This window comes from Astatotilapia calliptera, chromosome 3 (assembly GCF_964374335.1).
Source record: "Astatotilapia calliptera chromosome 3, fAstCal68.1, whole genome shotgun sequence".
Taxonomy (NCBI): domain Eukaryota; kingdom Metazoa; phylum Chordata; class Actinopteri; order Cichliformes; family Cichlidae; genus Astatotilapia; species Astatotilapia calliptera.
Genome location: NC_137424.1, coordinates 66,547,783 through 66,573,387, shown reverse-complemented (window position 1 = coordinate 66,573,387; position 25,605 = coordinate 66,547,783). Strand labels below are relative to the sequence as shown.

Sequence of the window (25,605 nt, the reverse complement as noted above, 5' to 3'; positions counted from 1 at the left end):
GAGAGAGCGCCTTTTCGTTGTTGTTGTTGTTGTGCTAAGCTAACAGGCAGAATGCTACAAGCATAGCTCTAAAGAATGTAGCATCATGGGCAGTGTAGTCCGTGTTGCAGGGAGAATGGACTGCCATACACGTTATGGGTCTGTGAGCGCGAGGAGGGAGAAGTTGTCGTCGAGGAAAATCGGGAGCTGGAAGCATGTAAATATAATAATAACCACTGCAGCCAAGAAGAGTGCCTGACGAGCCCAGTTGTAAGTCAGCTATTAAGACTCGACTGTACACTGTGTTCGTGTTTTCCTCCGAAAACAATAAGTTCCGTTGGAGCAGTCTTTCAACGCCTCTCTCTGTCTCTCGCAAGAAAAGTTGACCCACACAACAAAGTAAAGCTAGTTTTCGGCTACGAGCCGACAGGGACCCCGCCGTATTAGTCAGAGGTCCCTTTACTACAGTTCGGAGTCGCGGACCTTCAGTAATAGTAATAAATCACACAGCAATAGTACATTCACGTTGTTATAAAAAGCATGATAATATATTAAGTAACCCAAAGTATTCAGAATACGTTACTGTCATTGAGTAACGTAACGGAATACGTTACAGAATACATTTTGGGGCATGTATTCTGTATTCTGTAATGGAATACATTTTAAAAGTAACCTTCTCCACACTGCAGACCACATAGTACAAACTTACTTTTTATACTTATTTTTTTAAATAAATTATTTATAAAAATAAATTATTTATAAAAATAAATAAAATACTTATATCTCCACTGTTAAAACACAAGTATTATCCAATCCAATGAAGTGCATTACAGTAATCCAGCCGAGTGCTAACAAAGGCAGGGATAACTGTCTGAAAGTGCTGCCGTGAAAGAATTGGCTTTATTTTAGCCAGCTGCCTGAGCTGAAAGAAGCTTGAGTTTACCACTATCTTAATCTGACTGTGAAGTTACTGATCACAGTCCATTTGACCCCCAGGTTTGTGACAGTTGGCTTATTATAATGGGCCAAGGAATCTAAATACACATGGGGGGTTTTTGTCACTGAATTTTAAAAAGTTAAAAGACATCCAAACCTTAATGTCATTAAGACACTGAAGTAAAGGCTGTGTGTTTTTTCTTTAGAGGGACATAAATCTGACAATCACCAGCACAGAAGTGAAATGCAATGCAGTGTTTTCTCAGTATATAACCAAGAGGGAGCAGATACAAAGAAAAGAGAAGGGGGGCCGAGAACTGAGCCCTGTGGGGCACCACACAAGAGACGAGCGGAGGACGACACATGGTCACAGAGACTAACACAAAAAGTTTGCCTGGCAAAGTAGGACCTGAACCAATGCGGTGGTAGAAAAGTCAGTGTAAGCATCAACTACATTACCCAGCAGCCTCTGTGGGATTCATGAGATAGCCTGACTTGTTCCTGGGCTGATGAGAGAGGAGAAGAGAGCTGCTGGGAGGAAAAACGAATAGCCCACCCCGTGGTTGTTGTGAATGGTGTGTGAGTTAGCAGTCCATGTTTAAGATGCTCTGCCCTATTACTTGTGTGCATCGCCCCTATCTACCTTTGGCATATGTGCTAGTTAATGATAGCTATGGTGGCTCAGTTATTTGATAGTTTCTGGCCTTGTTCCAGCTTTATTTGTTCCCTTTACCAATTCACATAACTTTGTGTGCTGTAATATTATTGTATTACGTAGTGGTTAACTAGAGGGCTGACTGCTAACTGCCTCAATATGAATATTTGTCCCTTGTATTGGAGTGCCATCTTGTGGCTTAATTTAGGTAGTGCTTTAATAAATGTATACACTGTCAAACTGATGCTCAACCGTAGCATAGTTGTTGTAGAGAAATTCATGGCTAGCTCTCTTACCCTTTAATCTGTATTCATGTTCTAATGCTTTTCCTGTTCTTGATCGCAGAAACCACCCCGCATCCCCCCTCTACATCCTCCCACACTATGCCACATCTCCTTGTACCACCAATCTGAATGCAAATAAATTCCACCTGTTACAATCTACTCCCTGGATGTCAGCTTCTGCTTCTGACCGAGGATAACTATTACAGCACAACCCAGCATTAAACTGATCTGCGCCCTTCTATACGCCAGTGCTGTGCCCCTAATGCCCACCCATTGCTCAAAACAAGTGAGTGAAATGGCATGATGCACTGTATCAAACACATCTGTCAAATCTAAAGACACAAGAACAACACAGTCCTCAGAGTCAGTATGTAATTAAAAACCTTTAAAAGGGCTGATTCAGTGCTATGAAATTGTTTAAACGGACTGGAACCTCTAAAACATTTAAGTTTTTCCAGGAATGTCGTTAATTGGCTGTGAACCATCTTTTCAAGAAATTTGGAAAGAAAAGGTAGTTTGGAGATAGGCCTGCAATTTGCAAGAATTGTAGGATCAAGAGCAGGTTTTTTAACCATGGGTTTGATTACAGCATGTTTAAAATCTGTAGGAACTACACCTGACGTGAAACTGTGTTTTACCAGCTCACGAACTGTCATGGTCCTGGGTGTTTTCCAGTGTTTTATGTTTAAGTTCTATGTCCTGATCATTGGTTATTCATGGGTTTCATGGGACAGACCAGCGACCTGTCCAGTGTGTACCCTGTCTCTCGCCCTATGACAGCTAGGATAGGCTCCAGCACCCCCCGCGACCTTGAAAATGATAAGCAGAAGTGAATGGATGGATGGATGAAGGCAACAGGCAGAGTGTTACAAGCATAGCCCTAAAGAATGTAGCCTCATAGGCAGTGTAGTCCGTGCTGACATACCCGTTATGTGTCTGTGAGTGCGAGGAGGGAGAAAAAGGAGAGCCAAAAAGTACAAGTTGTCACCGAGCAAAAACCGGAGCATGTAAATATAATAATAACCACTGCAGCCAAAGAGAGTGCCTGACGAGCCCAGTTGTAAGTAAGCTATTAAGACTCGACTGTACGCTGTGTTCGTGTTTTCCTCCGAAACAATAAGTCCCGTTGGAGCAGCCTTTCAACGCCTCTCTCTGTCTCTCGCTAGAAAAGTTGACCCACACAACAAAGTAAAGCTAGTTTTTGGCTACGAGCCCGACGTATTAGCCAGAGGTCCCTTTACTACGGTTCAGAGCCGCGGACCTGTTTTATATACGCGCCAAATAGTTTTCTATACAAGATCACTGCAACAAGTGCAGCTTTACCTAATGTCCACCCTACTGTTACTCATTTTATATTAAGATTTAAACATCTAGTTGGTGTTGGTATCATGAGTAGCCTTCAGTAAAAGTAATAAATCACACAGCAATAGTACATTCATGTAGTTGTAAAAAGCATGATAATATATTAAGTAATCCAAAGTATTCAGAATACGTTACAAAATACATTTTGGGGCATGTAATCTGTAATCTGTAGTGGAATACATTTTAAAAGTAACCTTCCCAACACTGACTCTCCTTCAATAAAAGCTCACTCACATGTCAGCCTGTGCCTGCATTTTGGGTCTTTATCTCACCTCCACACAGCCTTCGACAAACATTGTGCCGTAAAAACTTTTCTTTCTTCATTATCAGTTATCAGTTCATTGTTGTCTTGTAAGGTCTGTGACTGTAGTGTAGACATTGTCTTCATTAATCTGAGGAAAGGGTGTCTCTGAATTATCTGAATGTATTTTGTCAGTTTGTAACTAGTTTTTATTGTAAAGAAATTTCATGAACTATGTTCTGATACTTTATGTGTTGTGTTTCTTATTTAATGCACTTTATTAAATAAAGTTGTCACAGTAACAGAGTTGTGTGTTATCAGCAGCAGTGGGTGTTATAGTTATGGACATAATTTAGAGGAGAGTTCAGCTTTGCCTCTGTACACCACCACAACATATTTGACAATACAATCAAAATGTGACTGACGTGCAAACTTCCAGCTTTAATTTAATGGTTTAACAGCCGCATGGCATTTATTGGTTATGAATTGGAGCAATTTTTATGAGCAATCCCCCATTTTAAGAGGCTCAAAGGTAATTAGACAAAGTTACATTGTTTTAAATAGAAGCACAGGTTTTACTTGGCCTGAAGTCCTAAAGTCCTGAACAATGAGTACCTGAAGTCTATCACCCATGCACATCACCAGATGCTGTTTCCATCCTTGACAAACTTTGTCAGGCATTTACTGTGTTGATTTGCTCTTTGTGACTTTCTCTGTCTTCAGTTTTGTATCGACTAACTGAAAAGTGCTGCTCATTCCTGTGCAATATCCCATCTGCCCTCCCGTCATATTTCTTTTCAAGATTTTCTCATTTAATCACTGGTGTACATATATTTATATTTGTAGATACTTTTATATTTAGTCATCTTTTCTTTTTTACCATGTCTCTCTAATATTTTGCTCCTTACTATTTTTCTATTTTTTTATTATTTTATTTTATTTTATTTTATTATATTATATTTTCTTCTACTGTACTATGCTGCTGAGTGACTGCTGCTCGTCAAACACATTTCATTGCAATGTTGACCCTGTGCTAACTTGCATATGACAAATAAAACTGAAAACTGAAAAAAACTGAAACTGAAAAGTGGCTCTTTTGGGCTGAGATCAACTGACTGACTTGGTCATTGAAGAATATCCCATTTCTTTGCCTTGGGAAAGGCTTGGTTTACTTTTGCAGGATGTTTTTCTGTTTTTCCAGAGTATATTCCTGCACACTTCCTCCTATGTATGTGCTGTGCTGCCAGCATTCAGTTCACAGCATACAGCACTTTCAGATCACACAGTGCAAAACAGGTTTTTATATTTAAAAAATATATATATTTGAAATTATAATTATCTCAAACAATAAGATGTGTTTTAATGCAATTATTGTTAATCTTTTTTTATGTAGTGTTAGAGCATTGCAGTAATGAGGCCATAGAAGATTGGAGCCTGTGTCCTGAGTGTTTTCTGGTGTAATGGGGTAAACTCTCCTGCTGGGGGAGTGCTCTTAATGTCATTAACTGTACTTGTCGGTTGTTCTAATGTTGTGGCATGTATCCACCTGTTTAGTGAACAAAAATGATATTAGGCCAAATATTTTCTTTTACACAAACATCAGTTATTTTTCCCTATAATGTCACATTAAATGATATACATCTTTAACTTTTAATGTTAACCCTTTAAATATACTGGTACTTTTTGTGCCCCCGGTTCACACTGATGAGCCACCGTGTGGTATCTGTTACTCTCACATTTATATTCATATCAGTCTCAAACCACAGCCCATTGCTAATATAGCTTCACCTGCAACTCACAACAGCTCATTTCTGTCCCCACAAAAGGCTGAGACACTCAGAGGTAGGCACGCAAACATATATAAAGAAATGAACACTCAAATGAACATGCTATTAAAGCGCACACCAGCATTAGAAGTACAGATATTTCCATGCTTGGTCCCAAGTGAACATCAGAATGACCGGCTGGTCTGAGTATTTCAGAAACTTACTGGAATTTTCCCACAAAACCATCTCTACGGTTTACAGAGAATTGTCTGAAAAGTGATGATGAGAGAGGTCAGACTGCTTCAAGCTAATAGTAAGGGAACATAAATAGCCACTCATTACAGCCAAGGTATGCAGAAGAGCACAGTATGCACAGCACAAAGGACGTAATAACGGCTAAGAACAGGAAACTGAGGTCACAATTCACACAGGCTCACCAACATCAGAGAAGATTGTAAAAACATAGTCTAGTCTAATGCTTCAGCATTTAGATGGTGGGGTCAAAACTGGTGTAAAACAGCATGAATGCAGACTGCAAACATGATTATGGGCACAGACCAGTTTCTCAAAAGGAGGCTCGTATGTTCGAGCAACTAAAGATATATATGTGGGAAAAACTGTCACTTGGTCTCCACAGTTCTCAGTTTGTGCAGTGATTCAAATTCAAAATGAGTCGATGTTTTTCAAAAAGCAAAAACATTCTAAACATTGGAGATTCTGCTGTTTTACTATTTTCTGTTCAACAACATTTTTGATTTTCTAGTTTAATATACTTGTTACACACATCTTACATATAGACAAAAAAAAAAGCATATGGGGAGGAGGGCGGGGTTTGCTCTGTGACAAAAAGAGAAAACAGGCCACATCAGTCAAGAGGACAATGGACGACGCGTCTCTACTATTTCTGCTCTGTAAGTTAAGAATATCTTTCTTTTAAATGTTGAATTTTTACTGTCTGTTCTGTTAATAAACAATAATGGAGGAGAAGAAAAAAGGCTGAATGGACTGAGCAGCAGGTTAAAGGGGAAATTTTACCCTGTGAACCAGTGAACTTGACAGAGTTTAGTTAGTTATTATATCAGCTTAACTTTAAAGTGGACACACGACTTCATCCTCAGAGTTACAATGTTTCCCATTTCTAATTATAATCAGACTAACTATTAATAAAAAAGCATTTTTTGACTGTGGAGTATTCAGAGAGGACGTGTAACACATGTTGCACATTTCCGTGACTGCACAATAATGTGAGTGGACCAGAGATCTATGAATAAAGCTAAAATTTCCTTTCAAAAAAGAGTTATTATCATCTCTGCCTTGTTTTTTTCCAGTTCTAGCTTTTGAAAATGAGCTAAATAAACCTCAGTCCTCTATTATTTTAAATACTAACCTAAGTGTCATTTATCCTTAGTTATGGCTTCAATGCTTTACTGGACAACAAACCAAGGTCAGTGATTTCTTTTAAATATTTCAAATATTTGTTTCTTGGCTTAATCTAACATCTTTAAGGTGGAAGCCCTAACCACAGAAAAAATAGTATAATTATTACTTTGCTAAACAATTAAATATTTAATTTTAACCCTCACAGCTCGTCTGACTGTGAGTCCCAGCAGCTCTCAGGCCTTTGAAGGAGACTTTGTGTCTCTGAGCTGTGAGGAGGACGACAGCTCTGCTGGATGGACTCTGAGGAGAAACACAAGCATAGACACCAGAGCTGAGTGTGAGGAGTGGGGAGTAGCAGATGGTTCTTCATGTAACATCAGCTACATCGACCCGCTGGACAGTGGAGTTTACTGGTGTGAGTCCAGAGAGGGTCCCATCAGTAACATGGTTAACCTGACAGTCGCTGGTAAGCTGAGTGTGTGGAGTTAGTGTTGATGAAGCTGTGTGTAAATGGATGAAATGCTGTAGTTTATCTCTGTGTTGAGGTGGATCAGTGATCCTGCAGAGTCCTGTCCTCCCTGTGATGGAGGGAGATGACGTCACTCTGCTCTGTAAAACAAAGACCACTCCCTCCAACCTCCCAGCTATTTTCTTCAAAGATGGCGTCTTCACTGGGAAAGACTCTACAGGTCACATGACCATCCAGCATGTTTCCAGGTCTGATGAAGGCCTCTACAAGTGTGACATCAGCGGTCATGGAGAGTCTCCATCCAGCTGGATCACTGTCACAGGTGACACACTCACCTGTCTGTGTTTCTGCAGCTTTCAACATTCACAATGTGACGACAACTTAATGACTGTGTTTGCTTTATTTTAGACAAACACACCACCACACCTCCACCTACATCCACACCTCCACCTGCCTCTTCTGCTGGTTCCTCTCCACTTGTCTCCGTGTTGCTGACTGCTGGAACAGTCTGTGTTGTGTTAGTAGTGATGTTACTGGTTGTTTTGGTGGAACGACATGTTGACAGGAAACTTAAAGGTGAGACTTTCACTCTTTATGTGTTCCATGAATGTTTTACGTTAGTATGTTTTTCAATTTTAAACAATATCCAAAGGAAAGCTGAAGCTTGGTTAAAAGCAGCTCTGTGGAGTTTTCTTTATTATAAATATCCTGGAGGCTGTCCCAGGTAGGTGAGGTACATTCTGGACAGGCCACAGAGACAGATAACCATTCACAGTTAATCATCAGTTAGCCTAACTCTATTAATGCTTGTTTTTGAAGAGGGACCTGGAGAGTATAAAAGAAAGAGAACATGCTAATTCCACACAAAAGGTGGATTTGAATCTAGGGCCTTCTTACTGTAAGGCAACAGTGCTAACCACCATGTCATATACTGCCCATAAGGTGCTCTTTAAATCAAATCGTAATTTAAGGTATCAAACATATTGTTACGTGTATGTGTTGTTGGTTTGTTTGTTTCTTAATGTGTGTATGCAAATTCACCTGTGCAGGGGCTCGGCTGTGATTGGTGGACCTAAGGAACGGCCTGATGTAACTGGTTCCTGCTGTGGACGTGAACTATAAACGGACGACTGAAGCGCTGCGGTGTGGGGTTTGGCAGACTTCCCATGCACTTGCCTCAGGTCCAGACGGAGCAGCCGCATCCGCATCCGCATCCGCAGCCATAGCTACTTAGTTAAAGTCAGACATGTGTGTGAAGTGCGGAGCAAGTAGGGGTGAGCTGCCGATTATTTTGGGAAGCCTTCTTTTCTCCTGTGTTCTTAGACCAGGGAGGTCAGACTGTGTTATTTGTGTCATTTCTTTGTTTTCTTTTCCCTGAACAGGTCAGAGGGGAACCGAAGCCTAGGTTGAGTTTTGTTTGTTGTGTTGGCCTTAGCTCACCCTGAAATCATACACTTCTACTACTGTGAGTGTCATTGTTGTGAATAAATTGTTGTTAAAAGTCCGATGCTGTGGCTGTGTCTGTTTGGGCGTGGGAAGTCGCGGGACACTCCGCTCTTGTTACGGTCATTTCGAGTCGGGTCGTAACACATATAATTTGTGTCTTTTGTACTATTAAATATAGACATTCAGACAAAATGAGAACAAAGGTCATGGGCTTTAATGTGCAGATATCAAATGTTCTGATAGTTATTTTTCTTTTGGCTCAGGAGGAGATGAAGGCCTGCATTAGGAAGTAACAAACTGCAAAGCATTCTGGTTGTTCTTCTGAGTGGCAGTGACCATCACAGACCTGTTTTCATGGTTACAAACTAAAACGTGGTGCGGCTTAAAACAGTTCACAGTGTTGAGTTCTTCCTCCCACAGTCTAGACATGATAGGTGTTAACTAGTGATTTCAAATTAGATGTAGGCGTGTAAGATTGCTAAGTTGTCTTTCTTAGCCCTGTGATTTACTGGAAACCTGTCTGATGTGCAGCCCGCCTTTCATACTATCCCAGCAGGGAGAAGCTCCAGCCCTCCTGCTTCCTGATCAGTGGTTAAGAGAATGTATAGATCATTTTAGTGATACATATTTTAAAAGCTTAGTCAAAGCCTACAATCATACTGTAGATCACATGCTGGTTGCTCTGTGTTTGTAGAAGTCTGTTAATGGTGAGTTGTTGTTCCTTGTGTGCTAAACATTTAATTTCAAACAGGGCACAGTAATGAATTAGACTAACTATTCACTTTAGTTAAAGTTGTTCAGTTACCCAAAGAGTTGGGATGATGTGTAAGACATGAATAAATCTAAAATGCAATGGTCTGGACACTCGAACACACGGTGCTCTGAGAGGGTAAAAGATGACAAGATGATGGAACTCTACTGGAAACAGTCGATCATATTTTTTAAAGCTGAATCCAGGGCAAGCTAAGCTAAAAACGCTAATTTAGCTTATTTAGCGCCAGCTAACAGAAAGAACCTCAAGGCAACAGCTGTTATAATTTGGCGCTGTGAAAATAAAACTGAGAGTGGGGGGAAAAAAATGACATGTTGTGCTTAAATCTAGGATATGGTGGTTTAAAAGAAACCCACAGGACAGGTTTAGTTGTTTCTCTCCTTTCTATTCTTCGGTGCCACTGACTTTTACTACTTTTTACATTTTTCTGTTTTCTGATGTTTGGCTGTGTTTACTGTACATAGCATGACCTTTTAAGAAAATACTAAATAAATAATAACGACAATAACACGTTTTTATCATTTAAAAAGCGCATAAATTTAAGAAACATAAACAAGACATTTATTAGTTGTAATGATTTTTACCTGCAGTAGTGTGCTGATGTTTGCTGCTGGATTTGATCAGTTTTCCATCATGTCGCATTTGAATCCTGCACAAAATATTGGCGCATAATTAATCTGAATGATTTTTATGTCATCGTTAATGTAACAGCAGCAGTATCTATAGGACTGTACTGCCTGCACTGATGCTCACTTTATGTGTTTTCTTATGCAGAGAGTGATGCAGCTGCAGTCGACTCGGCAGTGAGAACAGAAGATGTCACTCATGGAGAAATCAACATCAAAGAGAAACAAGAAGAAGCAACTATAAAATGTACAGCTGCTCTTCTTTGTCTCCATCATGGTTCAGGATGACCTTTTTTTTTCCAAATAGGGGTGTGTGAGCAGACGTCTCTGTGCTCTACAGCTAATTGATATTCTTTTAATATCTTGTGATTAAACTGTCTTAAAAACAAACAAAAAACAGACTGTATCTGCAGGTTTTATGTTATGTTATAACACTTTTCATAAATTTTCCATCTATTTAGCTATTTTTTTCTGCATTAGCAGGTGTGAAAGAGATTATTTATTGAAGCCTATAAAACAGGACAGTAATCTTTGAACACAAATGCACGCACAAGTTTCTCTAGTTTAGAGGAGGAGGCCACAAATCTCAGTTTTGAAATATTCCTTCAGTAAAGAAAACTGTTTAATCGGTTTATGCTACCATAACAAATGCTCACTTACAGGAGTCATGTACATGCACAGCTGTCCTTCTATTTCATTGTGAAATAAAATGATTATCATGATGAAATGAAACTCTTCTTTCTACACACTTAAAGGTTTTTCTTTGATTATCACACATTGGACACATGCTTGGCCCACCTTTATGTACAATATAATGGATTTACTTATACTGGTAAAAGTGTTTCCAAGAAAACTGATGACAGATCAGAGCCACATCTGTGTATGTTAAAGTGCTCACTATTGCTTTAAACTAATGCGCATGTGTGAGGCCTGAGCAGTGGACTAGGAGATGAAACCTTTTTGGCTTTGAGGAGGTTTTACAAAAGAGAAATAGAAAGAAACCCTCCATGGATTTAAAATTCAGTTAGATGTCAGCCCTTGTAGCACATGTAGCAAGACTAAAAGTGACCGCTGGTATGGTGTGTGGAAACATAAAGGTGTTTGTCGGTGGGAGTTTACTTGTATTGTGTTTAAACACACACACAGATCAGCTATGTCCCTCTGATGATCTGATGATCAAGATTAAACCGCAGCCTGGTGCTGCCATCTACTGACACTCAATGGCAACAACAAGCCCTCCAACACTGAAAGATCATGAAAGCATCTGGTACTTTTAGATCACATAGTTAGTACAAACTAACTTTTAATAAAATACTTATATCCCTATTGTTAAAATGTGGTTTACATAAATATTATCACTGACCATAAATGTCATTTTCTGCATACTTTTTAATTGTGATGCTTTACGTAACGATATAACGATGTTACGACCTCATCTGTGTCCCCCACACAAGGTGGAGACACCGAGGGTTAGATAAATGTACATACATTTCTGACTCTAAGAGAATGAATAATTTATTTAATATTTCACTGCTAATTACTGGCCAATCACATTAGGTGGTCATGTATAAGTAGCAGCTGCTGTCTGAGCATGTTGCGGTCATCGGTGACCTGACTTCTCTAGCTGTAACATAAGCCTCCCCTCCGTCCATAAGGTTGTAGCTGCAGAAGCCTCCTATTGCTGCTTGTCTGAGCTACAAAAAGTGTTGCTGCTTTTTCTTTATTCTTCGATGGAGGAAGCATCTCTACTACGTCTAATCTGTAAGCAGTAAATTTCTTTGTTTTAAATGTTGAATGTTTACAGTTTGCTAATAAGTGATGCAGGCACGTGCAGAGGGGGGGGGGGGGGGGGGGGCTAGAGGGGCTTGAGCACCCGCCCCTTTCCTGATGGGTGCCCAAAGTGCCCTTTTGTTGAGGCAACTTTTTAAAAAAAAAAAATTATTATTATTATTATTTTAATGTGTGTGTGCGTGCGGAGTCCTATCTGTGCCCCTCAACAATAATATTTAACTATTAATCACAGTTTTGCTAAATAAAAGGATCTGGCTTGCATCAGTCACATGATCACATTTAACCAATGATCGCCCTTGACGGCAGAACGCGCTGGTTACGAGCCGGGAACGAGCTCACAAAGAGCACGCGCATTTTTTGCGGTCCGGAGCTGTAGGAGAAACACAAGTTAACTCAGAGACACAGACTGATGCGACACAACCAGTAAGTAGGTGTACAGCGCACACTGTAGTGTGTAGCACACAGGAGTATTAGCTTATTACGTACACGTTGGTAAGTTGTCTTGTTGCAACTGACGAACTGAAACAAACGAGCGTGCTGTGTGTGCAACAGCGCGACAAACATTACCTGTCCTTTTATTAACTGCACAAGTACTGCTGGTCATAGCTGCTGGCTACCTGTGTAAGGCTGTCATGGGTCTGTAGCTCTGTCACCGTTTTAGGGAACATATTTAGTTTTAAAGTATTTAGAACATATTTAGTTTTAAAGTAAGTTTCTGGGCATTTCCTGCCTTTCTGGAGGGATTATATTTCACTAAAAAACGATCTAATATGCATGTCCACATAATTATGCATTATAATAATATTTTAAAAAACACACGCTGTATTTTAAAGAACATACATTAAGAAGCAGATTATATTAGATTTATATTTTAAATAAGACAAAATTTGGATTTTACAGCAGTAAAATGATTGTATCTCTACAGTTTAAAAATGTAATAAGCTTTGCCCTGCACAGAGTGGATAGTGAAACAAATGGAATCATCATAAATACATTATTTCATATTTATTACTCCCCCCTCCTCATTGCTTTATTATTGTAGCTCTAGTAATAAATAATAATGTAAGGATTCTGGATCAGCACCATGATGCCCATAGTATATACAGTATTCTGAAGAAGGTCTAAAATGTCTCTGTGTGTGCGTGCATGTGTGTGTTTTATTTAGATGGATTTTTAAAAAAAATATTACTCATGATATAACATTGTCCAGACATGCCTGGTAAGCACATGAGGAGGAAACAGCAGGAGCTGTGTGAGGCTACTAAAGGCAGGGCTATAACATTTTTCTGTCATCATTTAGATTAAGTGCTGGAGTTGTTAGGTGTGGATAATTCGATTATAGTTTATTGCAATAGCAAGTTGTGCCTTGTTCTCAGATAGACAGCAAGTGGAGAGTGATATATGAAATGATGGGATGGAAGGAAGAAGAGAAGCAAAGAGTGATTCACAGGCAGAGCCTAAATTATTTCTCACAGTTTTTTATTGCCTTATGGTTCCAAGCGCTGTCACCAATCTTTGCATTTTGTTATTATCTCATGACACTTGTTTAATCAGCTACCATCTCTCCTAATGTCTACAGTCTCAGATCAACACAGCCCTGCCCTCCAGCACTATCAGCAGCAGGAGCAGCAGAAACCCCTCAACAGCAACATTGTACTGTGGCTGTAGCTCAGGTGGCAGAGCAGGTCAGTCACTAATCAGAAGGTCGGTGGTTCGATCCCAGGCTGCCTCCTGGCTGCATGCCAAATATCCTTGGGCAAGATACTAACCCCATGTTTGCCTACTGGTGGTGGTCAGAGGGCCCGGTGGCGCCAGTGTCCGGCAGCCTCGCCTCTGTCAGTGCGCCCCAGGGTGGCTGTGGCTACAATGTAGCTTGCTATTGCCTGTGGGTGAATGACTGAATGTAGTGTAAAGCGCTTTGGGGTCCTTAAGGACTAGAAAAGCGCTATACAAATGCAGGCCATTTACCATGTACCCATCAGGTAAAACATCGGCGATGTTTGCTTTGCCTTGTTGCTCATATTAGATTCTTGATGAATGTGTGTTGTTGTTATTCAGCCTGGTTCAATGTGCCCCTTTTTAACTTTGAGCACCCGCCCCTTTAAACCTCTCTGCACGGCCCTGAAGTGATGTAGACACGAACAAGATGTCAGGCTCCCGGCTGCTTTCTATAAAGATGGCTCCCTCATCAGGAAGCAGCCTACAGGTCACATGACCATCCAGCATGTTTCCAGGTCTGATGAAGGCCTCTACAAGTGTGACATCAGCGGTCATGGAGAGTCTCCATCCAGCTGGATCACTGTCACAGGTGACACACTCACCTGTCTGTGTTTCTGCAGGTTTCAACATTCACAATGTGACGACAACTTAATGACTGTGTTTGCTTTATTTTAGGGGAACACACCACCACACCTCCACCTACATCCACACCTCCACCTACATCTTCTGCTGTTCATCTCGTCTCCCTGTGTTGCTGACAGCTCAATCAGCCTGTGTTGTAGTTGTACTGGAGTTACTGGTTCTTTTGCTGGAATGAAACATTCAAAGGAAACTCAAAGGTGAGACTCACACTCCTAGGTTTTTCTTTCAGGCTTCTTTCAATGAGCAGAGTTTCTATCCAATATGTTTGTGGTGGATCATAAATTTGATTAGTTTTTGAGTTGCACATCTCTGTTCCTTATATTTCATGTCATGCTTTTATTATTGCTTTATTTGTTGTTTTGACTGTTGTGCTCTATAGATTATGCAGTGGGAAGGTAGAGGAAGATAAGCAGTGAAAGTTTTGCCTGGGTTGATTGTGCGTCAATCCATTGGTAATGCCTCGGGGCTCCAGTAGGTGGATTCGCGCGTCTTCTCCTTCACTCAATACAGACGAGTGAGAGCTGCGTGTTCGTGCCATTCTTTCACTTCTCCTCACTATTTCCCCTGTTTAAGGGCACAGCATGTTTGAGTGTTTATGTTAGTACCTTTATCAGTTTTAAGGAATATTCAAAGCAAAGATAAATGCACATTTATGAAGAGTAACTATTCTGATCACAGTCTGTCCTGATTGACCACTTTATTACACATTTTGCATTGGTTGTTAATGCAAGTATTTAATGAGCCAATCACATCGCAGCAGCTCAGTGCTGTGAGACATGTAGCAGTTTCACAATGTTTGAATCTATATTTCACACACATGTGGAGAAAAAACAAACATTTGGGGTCAGAGGGCGGGGCCTACTTTGTGTATCTAACAAAAAAGAAAGAAAAAGGTCACATCAGTCAAGGCGACAATGAAGGAAACAGCTCTGCTCTGTAAGTGGACAATTTCTTTGTTTTTATAGTTCGGAACTTTTACTGTCTACTAATAGCTGATGATGGAGGAGAAGACATAAAGAAGAAGTCAGGCTGGATCCAGGCAGCGGGTTAAAAGGAGTTTTTGCATCTTTCCAGTTGACTTCACTGAATTAGTTATTATGTCAGCTTACGTTAAAAGTGGACACACGAGTTAAAAGTTGTGGTTCTGTTACTTATGCATCCACTACAGAAAACATGAAGTAATCACTAAAAGAACAGCTTTACAGACTTGGTGTTAGAGGTGTGGGAGCAGAAATGCACAGTGTAAACAGACTGATAGGCTGATCTGGTTCACATTTAAAAAGGCAAATATTTCAAAGACAGATTTATATCTGTATGTTTAATTTTACTTAGTAAAATGATGCAAATTAATGGCAGACTTTGTAAGTCGGTCCTCGGTCAATATCGCTTCATGCCGTGATGTGAAAACCTAACAGACTGTGGGTTTACCCTGATCACTCTGATGCCATAAATTGATTTACAGTATTTGTATCTGAGTTTACCTCAAACAACTTTGCTTATCTTGATAAATAGTCTGTAGTCAACATGATTTACACAGGGATTACATCTAAAATAAAGAAATTACCTATTTTGGAGGTATATTAACTTAACAGGCAGGTCTTTGCACTGTGGAGTACTCAGAGACAACCCACAGACACACAGCGGTTTGTTTTTTTTTGTTTTTTTTTACAAAACTGCTACATTATTTTAGACATGGCAGCTACAAATTAGTCTTTCATTTTTCATATAAAGGAGTGACTAAAGTGGACATGAACTCTTCTCAGTTACATTTGAAGTTCCTTTTCTTGGTGGGAGGTACTCTAAACTAATACAGGTGTCATTTCTCTTTAGCTCTGACTTCAGTGCTTTTCTGCAAAACAAACCAAGGTAACCAAATGAACCTTTTTTAAAACATTTCAAATCTATGCTTCCAATCTTCTTTGTTCTTGGATGATTAGGATGGCAGCTCTGACTACATTGAATTTATTTTTAATTTATTTCCCATTTTAGGTTGATTTATATGAGTATAATATATCATGAGTTCCACCTGCAGCCACAGCACCGCCTACATCTACAGAAATAAATAAATACAATTTTATTTATATAGCACTTCCAGACAGAGTCACAAAGTGCTGCACATAAGATAACAAACAATAAAAGGGTAAAACAGACAATATAAAACAGGCAGAAATTTAACCAAAAGCAGTTTAAAAAAGATGAGTTTTGAGTTGTTTTTTAAAAACAACTACCGAGTCCACAGTTCTTAATGTATGAGGGAGAGAGTTCCACAGTCTCGGGGCCACAGTGGCAAAAGCTCTGTAACCCTTAGTTCTCATCTTAGTCTGTTTTATAGCAAGTAAGCCCTGATCAGATGACCTCAGGGACCTGCTAGGGACATAGGGCTGTAGCAGATCGGAGATGTAGGCTGGTGCCAGTCCACGCAAGGCTCTAAATGTCAAAACCAGGATCTTAAAATGTACTCTAAATTCAACACGAAGCCAGTGTAGCTGAAATAGCAGTGGTGTCACATGTGAATACTTGGAGGATTTTGTCAACAGCCCAGCTGCAGCATTTTGCATAACCTGCAGACGATCCAGAGAACCTTTGCTTAGACACATAAACAGAGTTACAATAGTCCAAGCGTGAGGAAATAAATGCATGTATAGCTATCTCCAGTTCAGGGCGAGATAAAATAGGGCTTAACTTAGCAACATTTCTTAAATGAAAACAAGACCGAACCAGAGATTTCACATGCCCATCCAATGTGAGAGTCGAGTCAAAAGTGACACCTAAATTCCTAATAGAGGATTTTAACATAGAGTGAGAGAGGACCAAGGGCTTTCATTATCTGGGATAAAAATCTGTCCGGAGCACATATGAGGACTTCAGTTTTCCCCTCGTTCAGTTGGAGAAAATTTACAGCCACGTTTGATGGAATCTAAGCAGTCATTTAAAAGCTGAAGCTTAGATAACTCCTGGGGCTTAAAAGAGATGTACAACTGAATATCATCAGCATAACAGTGATAAGAAATGTCCTCAAAAGAGCCCATTATATGCTGGAGGGGGAGAAGATATATTAAGAACAATAAAGGCCCCAAAACCGAACCCTGAGGGACACCACAAGTAAGGGAGGTAGAGGATGACCTAAAATCGGAGACCACCACAGAAAAAAGATCGGTTATGTAGATATGAGGAGAACCACTTCAAGGCAGTACCCGATACAACAACCTAATGCTTAAGCCTTTCGAGGAGGATGTGGTGGTCAACAGTGTCAGAAGCCGATGTTAGGTCCAACATAAGTAGGACCGAGCATCTTCCTGCATCATTATTCATCAAAATGTCACTTGCATGTTCTCCCCGTGTTTGTGTGGGTTCCCTCCGGGTACTCCGGCTTCCTCCCACCATCCAAAGACATGCAGCTTGTGGGGATAGGTTAATTGGAAAATCCAAATTGCCACTAGGTGTGAATGTGCGAGTGAATGTGAGTGTGAATGGTTGTCTGTCCCTGTGTGTTGGCCCTGCGACAGACTGGCGACCTGTCCAGGGTGTACCCCGCCTCTTGCCCTATGACAGCTGGGATAGGCTCCAGCACCCCCCACGACCCTGAAAAGGAGAAGTGGAAGCGAATGGATGGATGGATGGATGGATGGATGGATGGATGTCACTTGAGACCGTAAGAAGGGCTGTTTCTGTGGAGTGAGCTCTGCGAAAGCAGGACTGAAACTTATCGCAAATGTTATGTTTGTCCAGAGCTGCTATAAGTTGCCTAGCCACAACCTTTTCTAGAAGCTTAGCGATTAACGGTAATTTAGAGATTGGTCTGTAGCTGCTCCAAAGAGAGGGGTCTAGCTGAGGTTTTTTTAAAAGTGGGAGAATAGCAGCATTTTTAAAATAGACCGGAACTATACCAGACGCCAGTGAAGGGTTGATTAGAGTGAGCACAGATGGACCAATAACCTGGAAGACATTTTTGAATAATGATGCAGGTACAATGTCAAGTGGACAAGAGGATGCTTTCACTGAATTCACTAGTTTTACCAGCTCAGGTAGTGAAACAGGAGAGAAAGTATCCAAAAGGACAGGGCGTGATGAGGTGGAGATAGACATAACAGGAGCTGAATGAGAAAAATACATCTGCACCTACATCCTCACCTCCACCTGCATCTTCACCTCTACCTGCATCTACACCTCTGTCTGCAGCTACACCTCCACCTGCAGCCACAGCTCCACCTTCAGCCACCTCTACATTGACCTCTCTGGATTGTTACTCTCTTCTCCCCATGGTGGTGACTGCTGCGTCGGTCTGTCTCGTGGTTGTAGTGGTGTTAATGTTTCTTTTGATGGAACAAACCAGTCACAGTCAACTTGAAGGTGAGATTCACACTCAGTTTTTTTTCTCTTTCAGGCTTTCAAAAGCTCACAGAATGACTTCTTGTAGTACAACTAATAAATTAAATTCCTTATTCACCAGCAGGGACCACATCCACAATTAGATCTGATGGTGTTTCTTGAGAGAGAATGGCAGGTGGAATATGTATAAATTTAGCATTCTGGTTGAAGGATTTTAATCTTCTGAGTGGCAGAAATCATCACAGAGCTGTTTTCATGGATGATATATTTTAAAACTAACTTTACTTCCCACATAGAGTTTAGTTGTCTGTCTCTATTTCTGAAGGACTGGAGACATGTCTGGTGTGCAGCCCACCTTTCACACTAGCGTAGCTAACTTGTTTTAGTGATGTATTTTTCAAAACTTAGTCGCAGCCTTTCAATGTAAGTGTTGTTCTTCACATGCTGAACAGTGTTTTTCAGCCTGTGTTTAACAGAAACTAGCAGCTCTGTGGTCGTCCAGTTTCCAGTTTCTGCAGCTTTACTGCAGAGCTGTTAAACACACATACTCACTGTTTTCTGCACAAACAATAGATCTAAGAGCAAATGTCTTACTGATTATTAATATTTCATGGAAAAAGACTTTTGGTCTGTCTCAAAGCGTACAGGACGATGGTATTCTGGTCACACAATGCACAGTGCAGGTGGAGAGATGCTGATATTGAGCATGCTCGGTATAGGAGATCACTTTAATCAACCTCCCTGGGAAAGTCCATTCCAGGGAAAGAAGAGTCAGTTTATTAGTAAAACGTCAGATGCAGGAGGCACAATGTAGACCTTTTTATCCTCTCGAGGATTTTTACATGCACGTGTCAGAGTTTCCTCAACCAGTCTTCATGTGTTTTGTAGACCTGGAGAAGGCATTCAACTGTCTCCCTCAGGGTATTCTGTCAGGGGTGCTTTGGGACTATGAGGTGTTGCTGTGAGCCATTCAGTCCCTGCACACCCACTGCTAGAGCTTAGTCCACATTTCTGATGAGTGTTGGATTCTGAAAGGGCCTTTGCCTTTTGTCACAGATTCTGTTCATAATTTTTGTGGTCAGAACTTGTGGGTAGAGCCAAGTGGCAGAAAAATCCACCCTGATCTGAGCAACAAAAAAATATAACTCTTTATTGCACTTTTGATCAAATAACATGCAAAACAATAGTATATCATAAATTTAAATGAATAAATGAACCATGTGTTTTCTACATCTCCAAGTGTCCTACACTAACATTAACAGTTTTGCATGTTTTAAACTCTGCATGTGAAACAACAACATCTGCAGCTTCGCGCTGTAGTTTACACTGAACTCGTGTGTGGTTACTAAGAATGATTTCACGCCACAGTGCCAAAGATAATGTCTCTGCAGTGTGACAAAGTGTGGGTCCAAGGAAACAGGTGTATCTGCTATGGCGACCCCTTGTGAATAAGGAAACGACTGAAAGAAGCTTCAACATAAGTGAAGCTATAAGAGTATAAATTTAGCAAAATGTGCTCCAAGCACCAAAGTAAAAGTAGCACGCTGACTCAGCACTGGTGTAACCGCCAAAAGTGGGTCATTTTTTTCTGTCACAGCTGTTTTTCCTACAAAGACACATTTTTACTGCTGGCTAAGTAACACTTTAGCATGCTGCATTGTGTTTGTTTTTTAATAGACACAAGGCCCCAGAAACTATTCAGTTTTCATCTTGAGTCTATATGTAGGAGCTGTGTGTGTTATGTACAACATATTCTATTACCGGTATATGTTTGCATAAAACTTACTTAATGTTTAACACTGAAAGTCATTTGAGGTCCTAAAAGCTTCAGAACAGGTTAAATTAAACTGGATTAGAGATCAATGACCAATGAAACCAACCAAGTTACTGTAGATAGTCACAGTAAAGGTGATAATCACTTAAAGGCTGCTGGGCAAAATAATCACGGAGAGCATTTAATGCTTCAACAGCTCACATGATGAGTTCAGGTTAATGCTAATAGTGACAGCTTCAGAGTCCCCTCTCTGCTCAGACTCTCTGCTACCAAACTAAACATTTCCTGGTGGGGTTCTTTCAGATTAAAAGCTCATTCATGACAGAATGTAGTAAGACTTTTAATGTAAATTTCTGAAGTTGGATATTAGATTAAAAAAAACCTTTACTTTAAGTCTAGAGAAAAGGCCTTTCGGGTATTGACCAGACGTGTTCACTGACATTTCCCCATTCTGTCAGTTTACTATCTATAAACATAAGAAGCAGGCCTGGTTTTGTACACAGGTGCTTATCCTCATGTTGTTTGATCTGTCTGTGTTTGTATGTCCAGAGTTTCCAAGAGAGCCAGACGTCATCTACTCCGAAGTGAAGCATTTCACCAGTCCAGCCACTGCGATGCAGCTGCAGGTCACGCCGAGTCCTCAAAGCACCTCATGAAGATTTTTATGTGAAGAACCTGCAAAAACAAAGAAAAAACAAACAAATGTGCCTTCAGCAACATGTAGTTAAGAGAGAATATAACTAATATATCAATGTAATGCTGTGCATTTAATGCCATATATTATTTCTAAATGTGGGGCCCTGCTGGTGTCTCCACAGCACTGATCTGGTTTCTCTGCAGGATCAGTAAACTTTCGTCTCCCTTGTTGTTCTTCTCATGTGGTTTTGTGAGTTTCATAAAGACGTCTGACAGGAAACTGTGAATAGTTACGGCCAGCAGATACACGTGTCATGGTTCTGGGTCAGTTTTGACCCAGTATTTTGAGTTTTCATATTTGTGGTTATTTTCTTGATCTTTTTGATGATGATGATGATGATGATGATGATGGTGTTCTATGTTCAAGCTTCTTCTGGTTTAGGTTAAGTTCTGCCCATGTAAAGTCAGTGTTTCTTAGTCTGTGTCCTTGTGTATTGTTTCCTGTTTTATTGTGAAGGTCTGTGCCTCATTTTTGTGTGTCCAGCTTAGCTCAACCTGTCTCGTTAGCCCCCATTTCTCCCAGCTGTGTCTCCCTCCTGTTTTCCTTTCCTGATTATGTCCCAGGGAATGGACATAGAGACTGACACAGAGAAACACAGATGTAAGCCCTGTGTTTCTCTGTGTCAGTGTGGTGATTGCCCTCATGCTCTCTCTCTCTCTCTCTCTCGGTCGGTCGGTCAGTCGGTCGGGGCTTCCCAGTTTAGGTTTTGTGTTCAGCAATAAAAGTTCAGTCCTGTTTCCAGTGAGTTTGCGTTTGGGTCCAATTCCTCGGCTCGGTTTGGAGCAGATGGCAAAGAAAGAAATAATTAAAACTTCACCTCAACTCCAGACTAAAGCATGAATCATTCAAAGCTGGAAAATAAAGACTGAGAACAAAGTGTGTATGTGTGAGTTTGAATAGCTTTGATTGGAAGAAATTAAATTTGTGAGACTTTATTTTCAGGCCATTTGCAACTTGTAGAGAGTCCTCGCTTGTTGTTGTTGTTGTTTTTACTGTAACCTACTAAACATGCACTTTTTCAGTCCAAAGGTTTTCAAATTGGGGTTTCCAAACAGGCAGAACAATCCTAACCCTTAATGAGTTGCCAAAGACCCGATGGCTGTGAGGGGGTAAAACTGATTGAGCGTGGAAAAAAAGAAAAATCCTTCTTCACATCTGTCTTTAGTTCTTTTAAACTACTTATTGCTCACTTGCAGGACTCATGTATTTGTAGAAAAATGCTCTTTAAAGTAGTCATTTAAGGTTCTGGGAGGAGTGAAATGCAGTTCATGAATATGATATTTGACTGTAAGCTTTATACAACTGTGTCTTTCTGTTTCAGTGTAAAACAAAATACATAAGATGATAAAGTGAAACTCTTTAAAAAAAAAGATTTAAATGTTTTTCAGACATGGGAACTTGTTTAGGCTGCCAGTTAACTGCATTTATGCCCAAAGTTTTCTTCTAAGCATTTTGGTGAAACTGACGGCAGATGCCTCAAATTCACTTCTGTTTATGTAAAACTGCCCTCTAGTGGAAGGTGGCCTGATATGATTTTAAACAGCACTTTTACACACCTGGTATTCCCAGATTGTTTCCCATCAAAGTACAAACAGGCCCAATCTGCATTGCTTCTAGGCTCAGGCACGCTCAGGTAAAGAAGGTCCAAAAAGTTCAAGGACTCTGCTTTCTAAAACACACTTTAACTTTCTTAGCTTGCACAATGAAACATTAAAATGTGTTTTCCTCTAGTGGTCACAGAGCACAGTAAACTATAGCAATAAATGAAAAATGACAATTTACATATCACTTCACAGAAGAACAAACTAAAAATGCAGATTACCCACACTGAGTTTCTTTTTTGTCATACAGACAAAGACTAGAGCAAAGATCAACAGTGAGCACCACTGAAGGCACCAGTAAATCCATTAACCGCTCTCTCTTGTGCCACAAGTAGGTAAAAGAGCATCTCTGAGCACACAGGATGTAAAACCTTGAGGCAGATGTGCTACAGCAGCGGAAGACCACACTGGCTGAAACTGCTGTCAGCTAAGAACAGGAAACCGAGGCTAAAATTCTCTCAGGCTCACCAAATACAAAAAAGATTCTAAAATCACGTCCTGGTCTTATGAGTCTCAAAGTGTGCTGAGAAATTCAAATGTTAGGGGCAGAATTTAGTGTAAACGACATGAAAGCATGGATCCACCCCACCTTGGATCAGTGGTTTAGGCTGCTGGTGCAGTAACAGCTTGCAAAAAGTAACTCATGGACCTTTAGTGGACAGAGAACGGTCTCCTAAAAAGGGGCCCCAATGTGTTGGGCAACTAAAACATCAATTTAAAGAAAGAATGGTAGAATGTCTCATCAAAACCGCATCACTTAGTCTCCCCACTTCTCAGTTTTCACTACAAAAGGAGCTGCTGCACAAATCCATTAATTTTTTTAATTTACCCCAGGAACTTTTCAGCTTTCCATTATGTCCCATGTAAGTAGTGAAGAAAAAAGGAGGAGCATAAACTGTTAAGGGAAATTGTACTTAGTAGTCAGTATAATCTTTTAAGGCACAGCGGGATCACAGATTGTTGTTTTGAGCCATTTTTATTTGCCACAGCTCCAGCTCACAAGCTGCCGGCTGCACATGCAACACACCACAATACCCCACAAACCATGGTTCCTTGGTTTTTTTAAACCTGATGGGTTTGATTGTGGATGCCATGCAGGTGCGTCCGAACATGCCTCACCACACACCTCCATCGGCTGATTGAGGTCAGGGAGCCATCCGTCCGAACCTATTCCTCCCAACCGGCTTCCGACCCGGCGATAGGGTCATCTCTGTTCTGGAGGTTGCCCATGCCTCCAGCAGCAGCAACGCTAGTCCGGACGCTGGCCACCTGGCGAGCCGGCACGACCCTGCAGGTACGGTCGTGAGCCCCCCACAGGTTTTGTCCAAAGGTCCCGGCTGGAGCGGACTCTTATACACCTCCTCCATCTCTGCCTGGATCGGCTTCTCCACCTCCAGCTGGCATGGACCCTCTTGCACCTCATCCACACACTGGCTGAAGCGGCTCCTCCACCGCTCCCATGACTGGAGCAGCCCTTTGGACAGTGGCCTCTCTTCCTTCAGCCGGCGCAGACCCCCCACATGCCTCATCTGGTTGGAGCCGCTCCTCCACCACTTCCAGCAGGAGCAGCCCTTCACCCGGCTGTTCCCCCTCTTCCGGCAGGTGAGGACCCCCCGCGCACCTTGTCCGCCACCTCCGGCTGGCCAGGCGCCCCACACGGCTCCTCCATCGCTTCCCCATTACCAGGTTCCACCGGTGGGGTTGGCAGCAGCGGTGACTTACACCTGGAGCAGCGTCCCCAGCTCCACGACCCCCCACAGGTGGCACTCAGCCTGGACCCGCAGCTCGCCTCCACCACCTGCTCTCACTGGGTGGCCGCCATTACGGCGAGCATCTGGGCCAGCTCCTCCCTTCCCTGGCTCCAGTAATACCCGCCGTTCTGCCTCCTGATTTTCAGCACCAGTGTGGCAGAAAGCAGCGGCAGCATAGGTAAGGCAGATCTGAGGGCTGACCATACAGAAATCAGTGGCAGTGTGGAAACAGTTCAGGAGGCCGGTCGCAAAGCCAGAGGCAGCGACGGAGCAGTTCAGATGGTTGGCCAAGTGGAGGGCGGAAACATTGTTCAGAAGGTCCATGACAGCCAACTTCCTCAGCCATTTGCCTGGAAATTGCTGGCGATACTTTATCCTTGAAATATTCTTGAGGTGATAGTAAGCTGATTTTGTTATTGTCTTAATGTGTTTTTAGGTCTGCATCCATCACTACACCCAAATTTCTCGCCTGGTTTGTGGTTTTTAGGTGTATAGATTGAAGTTCTCTGGTGACCTGTAATCGTTTTTCTTTGGCGCCAAAGACTATTACCTCAGTTTTGTTTTTGTTTAGCTGGAGAAAATTGTGACACAACCAGTCATTAATTTCCTCAATGCATTTACCAAGAGCCTGTACAGGGCCTCGGTCTCCTGGTGACATTGTGATATATATTTGTGTGTCATCTGCATAGCTATGATAGTTTATTTTGTTGTTCTTTATAATCTGTGCCAGTGGGAGCATGTAAATGTTAAACAGAAGTGGTCCCAAGATGCAACCTTGGGGAACTCCACATGTGATACTTGTCTGCTCAGATGTGAAGTTACCTATTGATACAAAGTATTTCCTGTTTTCTAAGTATGTTTGAACCAGTTTAGTACAGTTCCCGAAAGGCCTGCCCAGTTCTCCAGTCGTTTGAGTAATATGTTGTGGTCAACTGTATCAAATGCTGCACTGAGATCCAGTAAAACTAAGACTGACATTTTTCCACTGTCTGTATTCAGACATATGTCATTAAACACAACATGACAATTATGATAAAGTGAAACTCCATTTTCAATAGATTAAATAGATTAAATAGATCAGCCCCAGTGATGAATTTTCTTTAGAGCATGTTGGTGAAATGTTCATCTGAAGAAAATTCAAAAATGAGTCAGTGGGCTCAAAGATGATTGGTTAGTTTTTTGCTTCAGGGTTTATTTCTGTGTTAATTTTTCTCTCTTTTTTCTCTTCAGTGGCCAACAGACTTTAGCTCAGGATGTCACTCATATAAAAAGAAACCTATTTGGCTATGAGGAAGTTTTTCAAATATAAAACCTTGTAAAATCTTAAAACACAGAGATCATTTGGATTTGTCACATTAGAAGATTTTCTGTCAACAGTCAATGCA

General features: G+C 41.1%; 1 protein-coding gene and 2 long non-coding RNA genes across 6 annotated transcripts; all 3 read left to right on the top strand.

Annotated features, from left to right (window-relative positions):
- LOC145422550 (uncharacterized) lies at nucleotides 1–4,531 on the top strand. The gene is made up of 2 exons (XR_013903860.1): nucleotides 1–249; nucleotides 1,916–4,531. It is a non-coding gene; the product is annotated as an uncharacterized LOC145422550 (long non-coding RNA).
- A 2,275-nt stretch (nucleotides 4,532–6,806) lies between these two features.
- On the top strand, nucleotides 6,807–8,576 carry LOC113019525 (sialoadhesin-like). Its single transcript, XM_080298841.1, has 4 exons — nucleotides 6,807–7,069; nucleotides 7,149–7,394; nucleotides 7,481–7,648; nucleotides 8,122–8,576. Exons 1-4 carry the CDS (start codon nucleotides 7,048–7,050, stop codon nucleotides 8,133–8,135), a joined length of 450 nt encoding a protein of 149 aa, XP_080154967.1. The 5' UTR covers nucleotides 6,807–7,047; the 3' UTR covers nucleotides 8,136–8,576.
- A 3,290-nt stretch (nucleotides 8,577–11,866) lies between these two features.
- On the top strand, nucleotides 11,867–21,747 carry LOC113013371 (uncharacterized). Of its 4 annotated transcripts, XR_013906355.1 has the most exons (6): nucleotides 11,871–12,130; nucleotides 13,287–13,392; nucleotides 13,835–14,015; nucleotides 14,102–14,265; nucleotides 18,248–18,418; nucleotides 20,721–21,747. It is a non-coding gene; the product is annotated as an uncharacterized LOC113013371 (long non-coding RNA). The 4 variants fall into 4 exon arrangements; XR_003270821.2 differs by having other exon boundaries at nucleotides 11,867–12,130; nucleotides 13,287–14,015; XR_013906354.1 differs by lacking the exons at nucleotides 11,871–12,130; nucleotides 13,287–13,392; nucleotides 13,835–14,015; nucleotides 14,102–14,265 and adding an exon at nucleotides 14,666–15,004.
- The last annotated feature ends 3,858 nt before the right edge of the window (nucleotides 21,748–25,605 follow it).

Excerpts from the sequence above, each read along its gene's own strand:
- LOC113019525 (XM_080298841.1), top strand. The coding sequence starts at position 7,048 with ATGGTTAACCTGACAGTCGCTG. Across the intron at positions 7,070-7,148 it reads GGTTAACCTGACAGTCGCTG|GTGGATCAGTGATCCTGCAG; the intron begins GTAAGCTGAGTG and ends CTCTGTGTTGAG. Across the intron at positions 7,395-7,480 it reads CAGCTGGATCACTGTCACAG|ACAAACACACCACCACACCT; the intron begins GTGACACACTCA and ends GCTTTATTTTAG.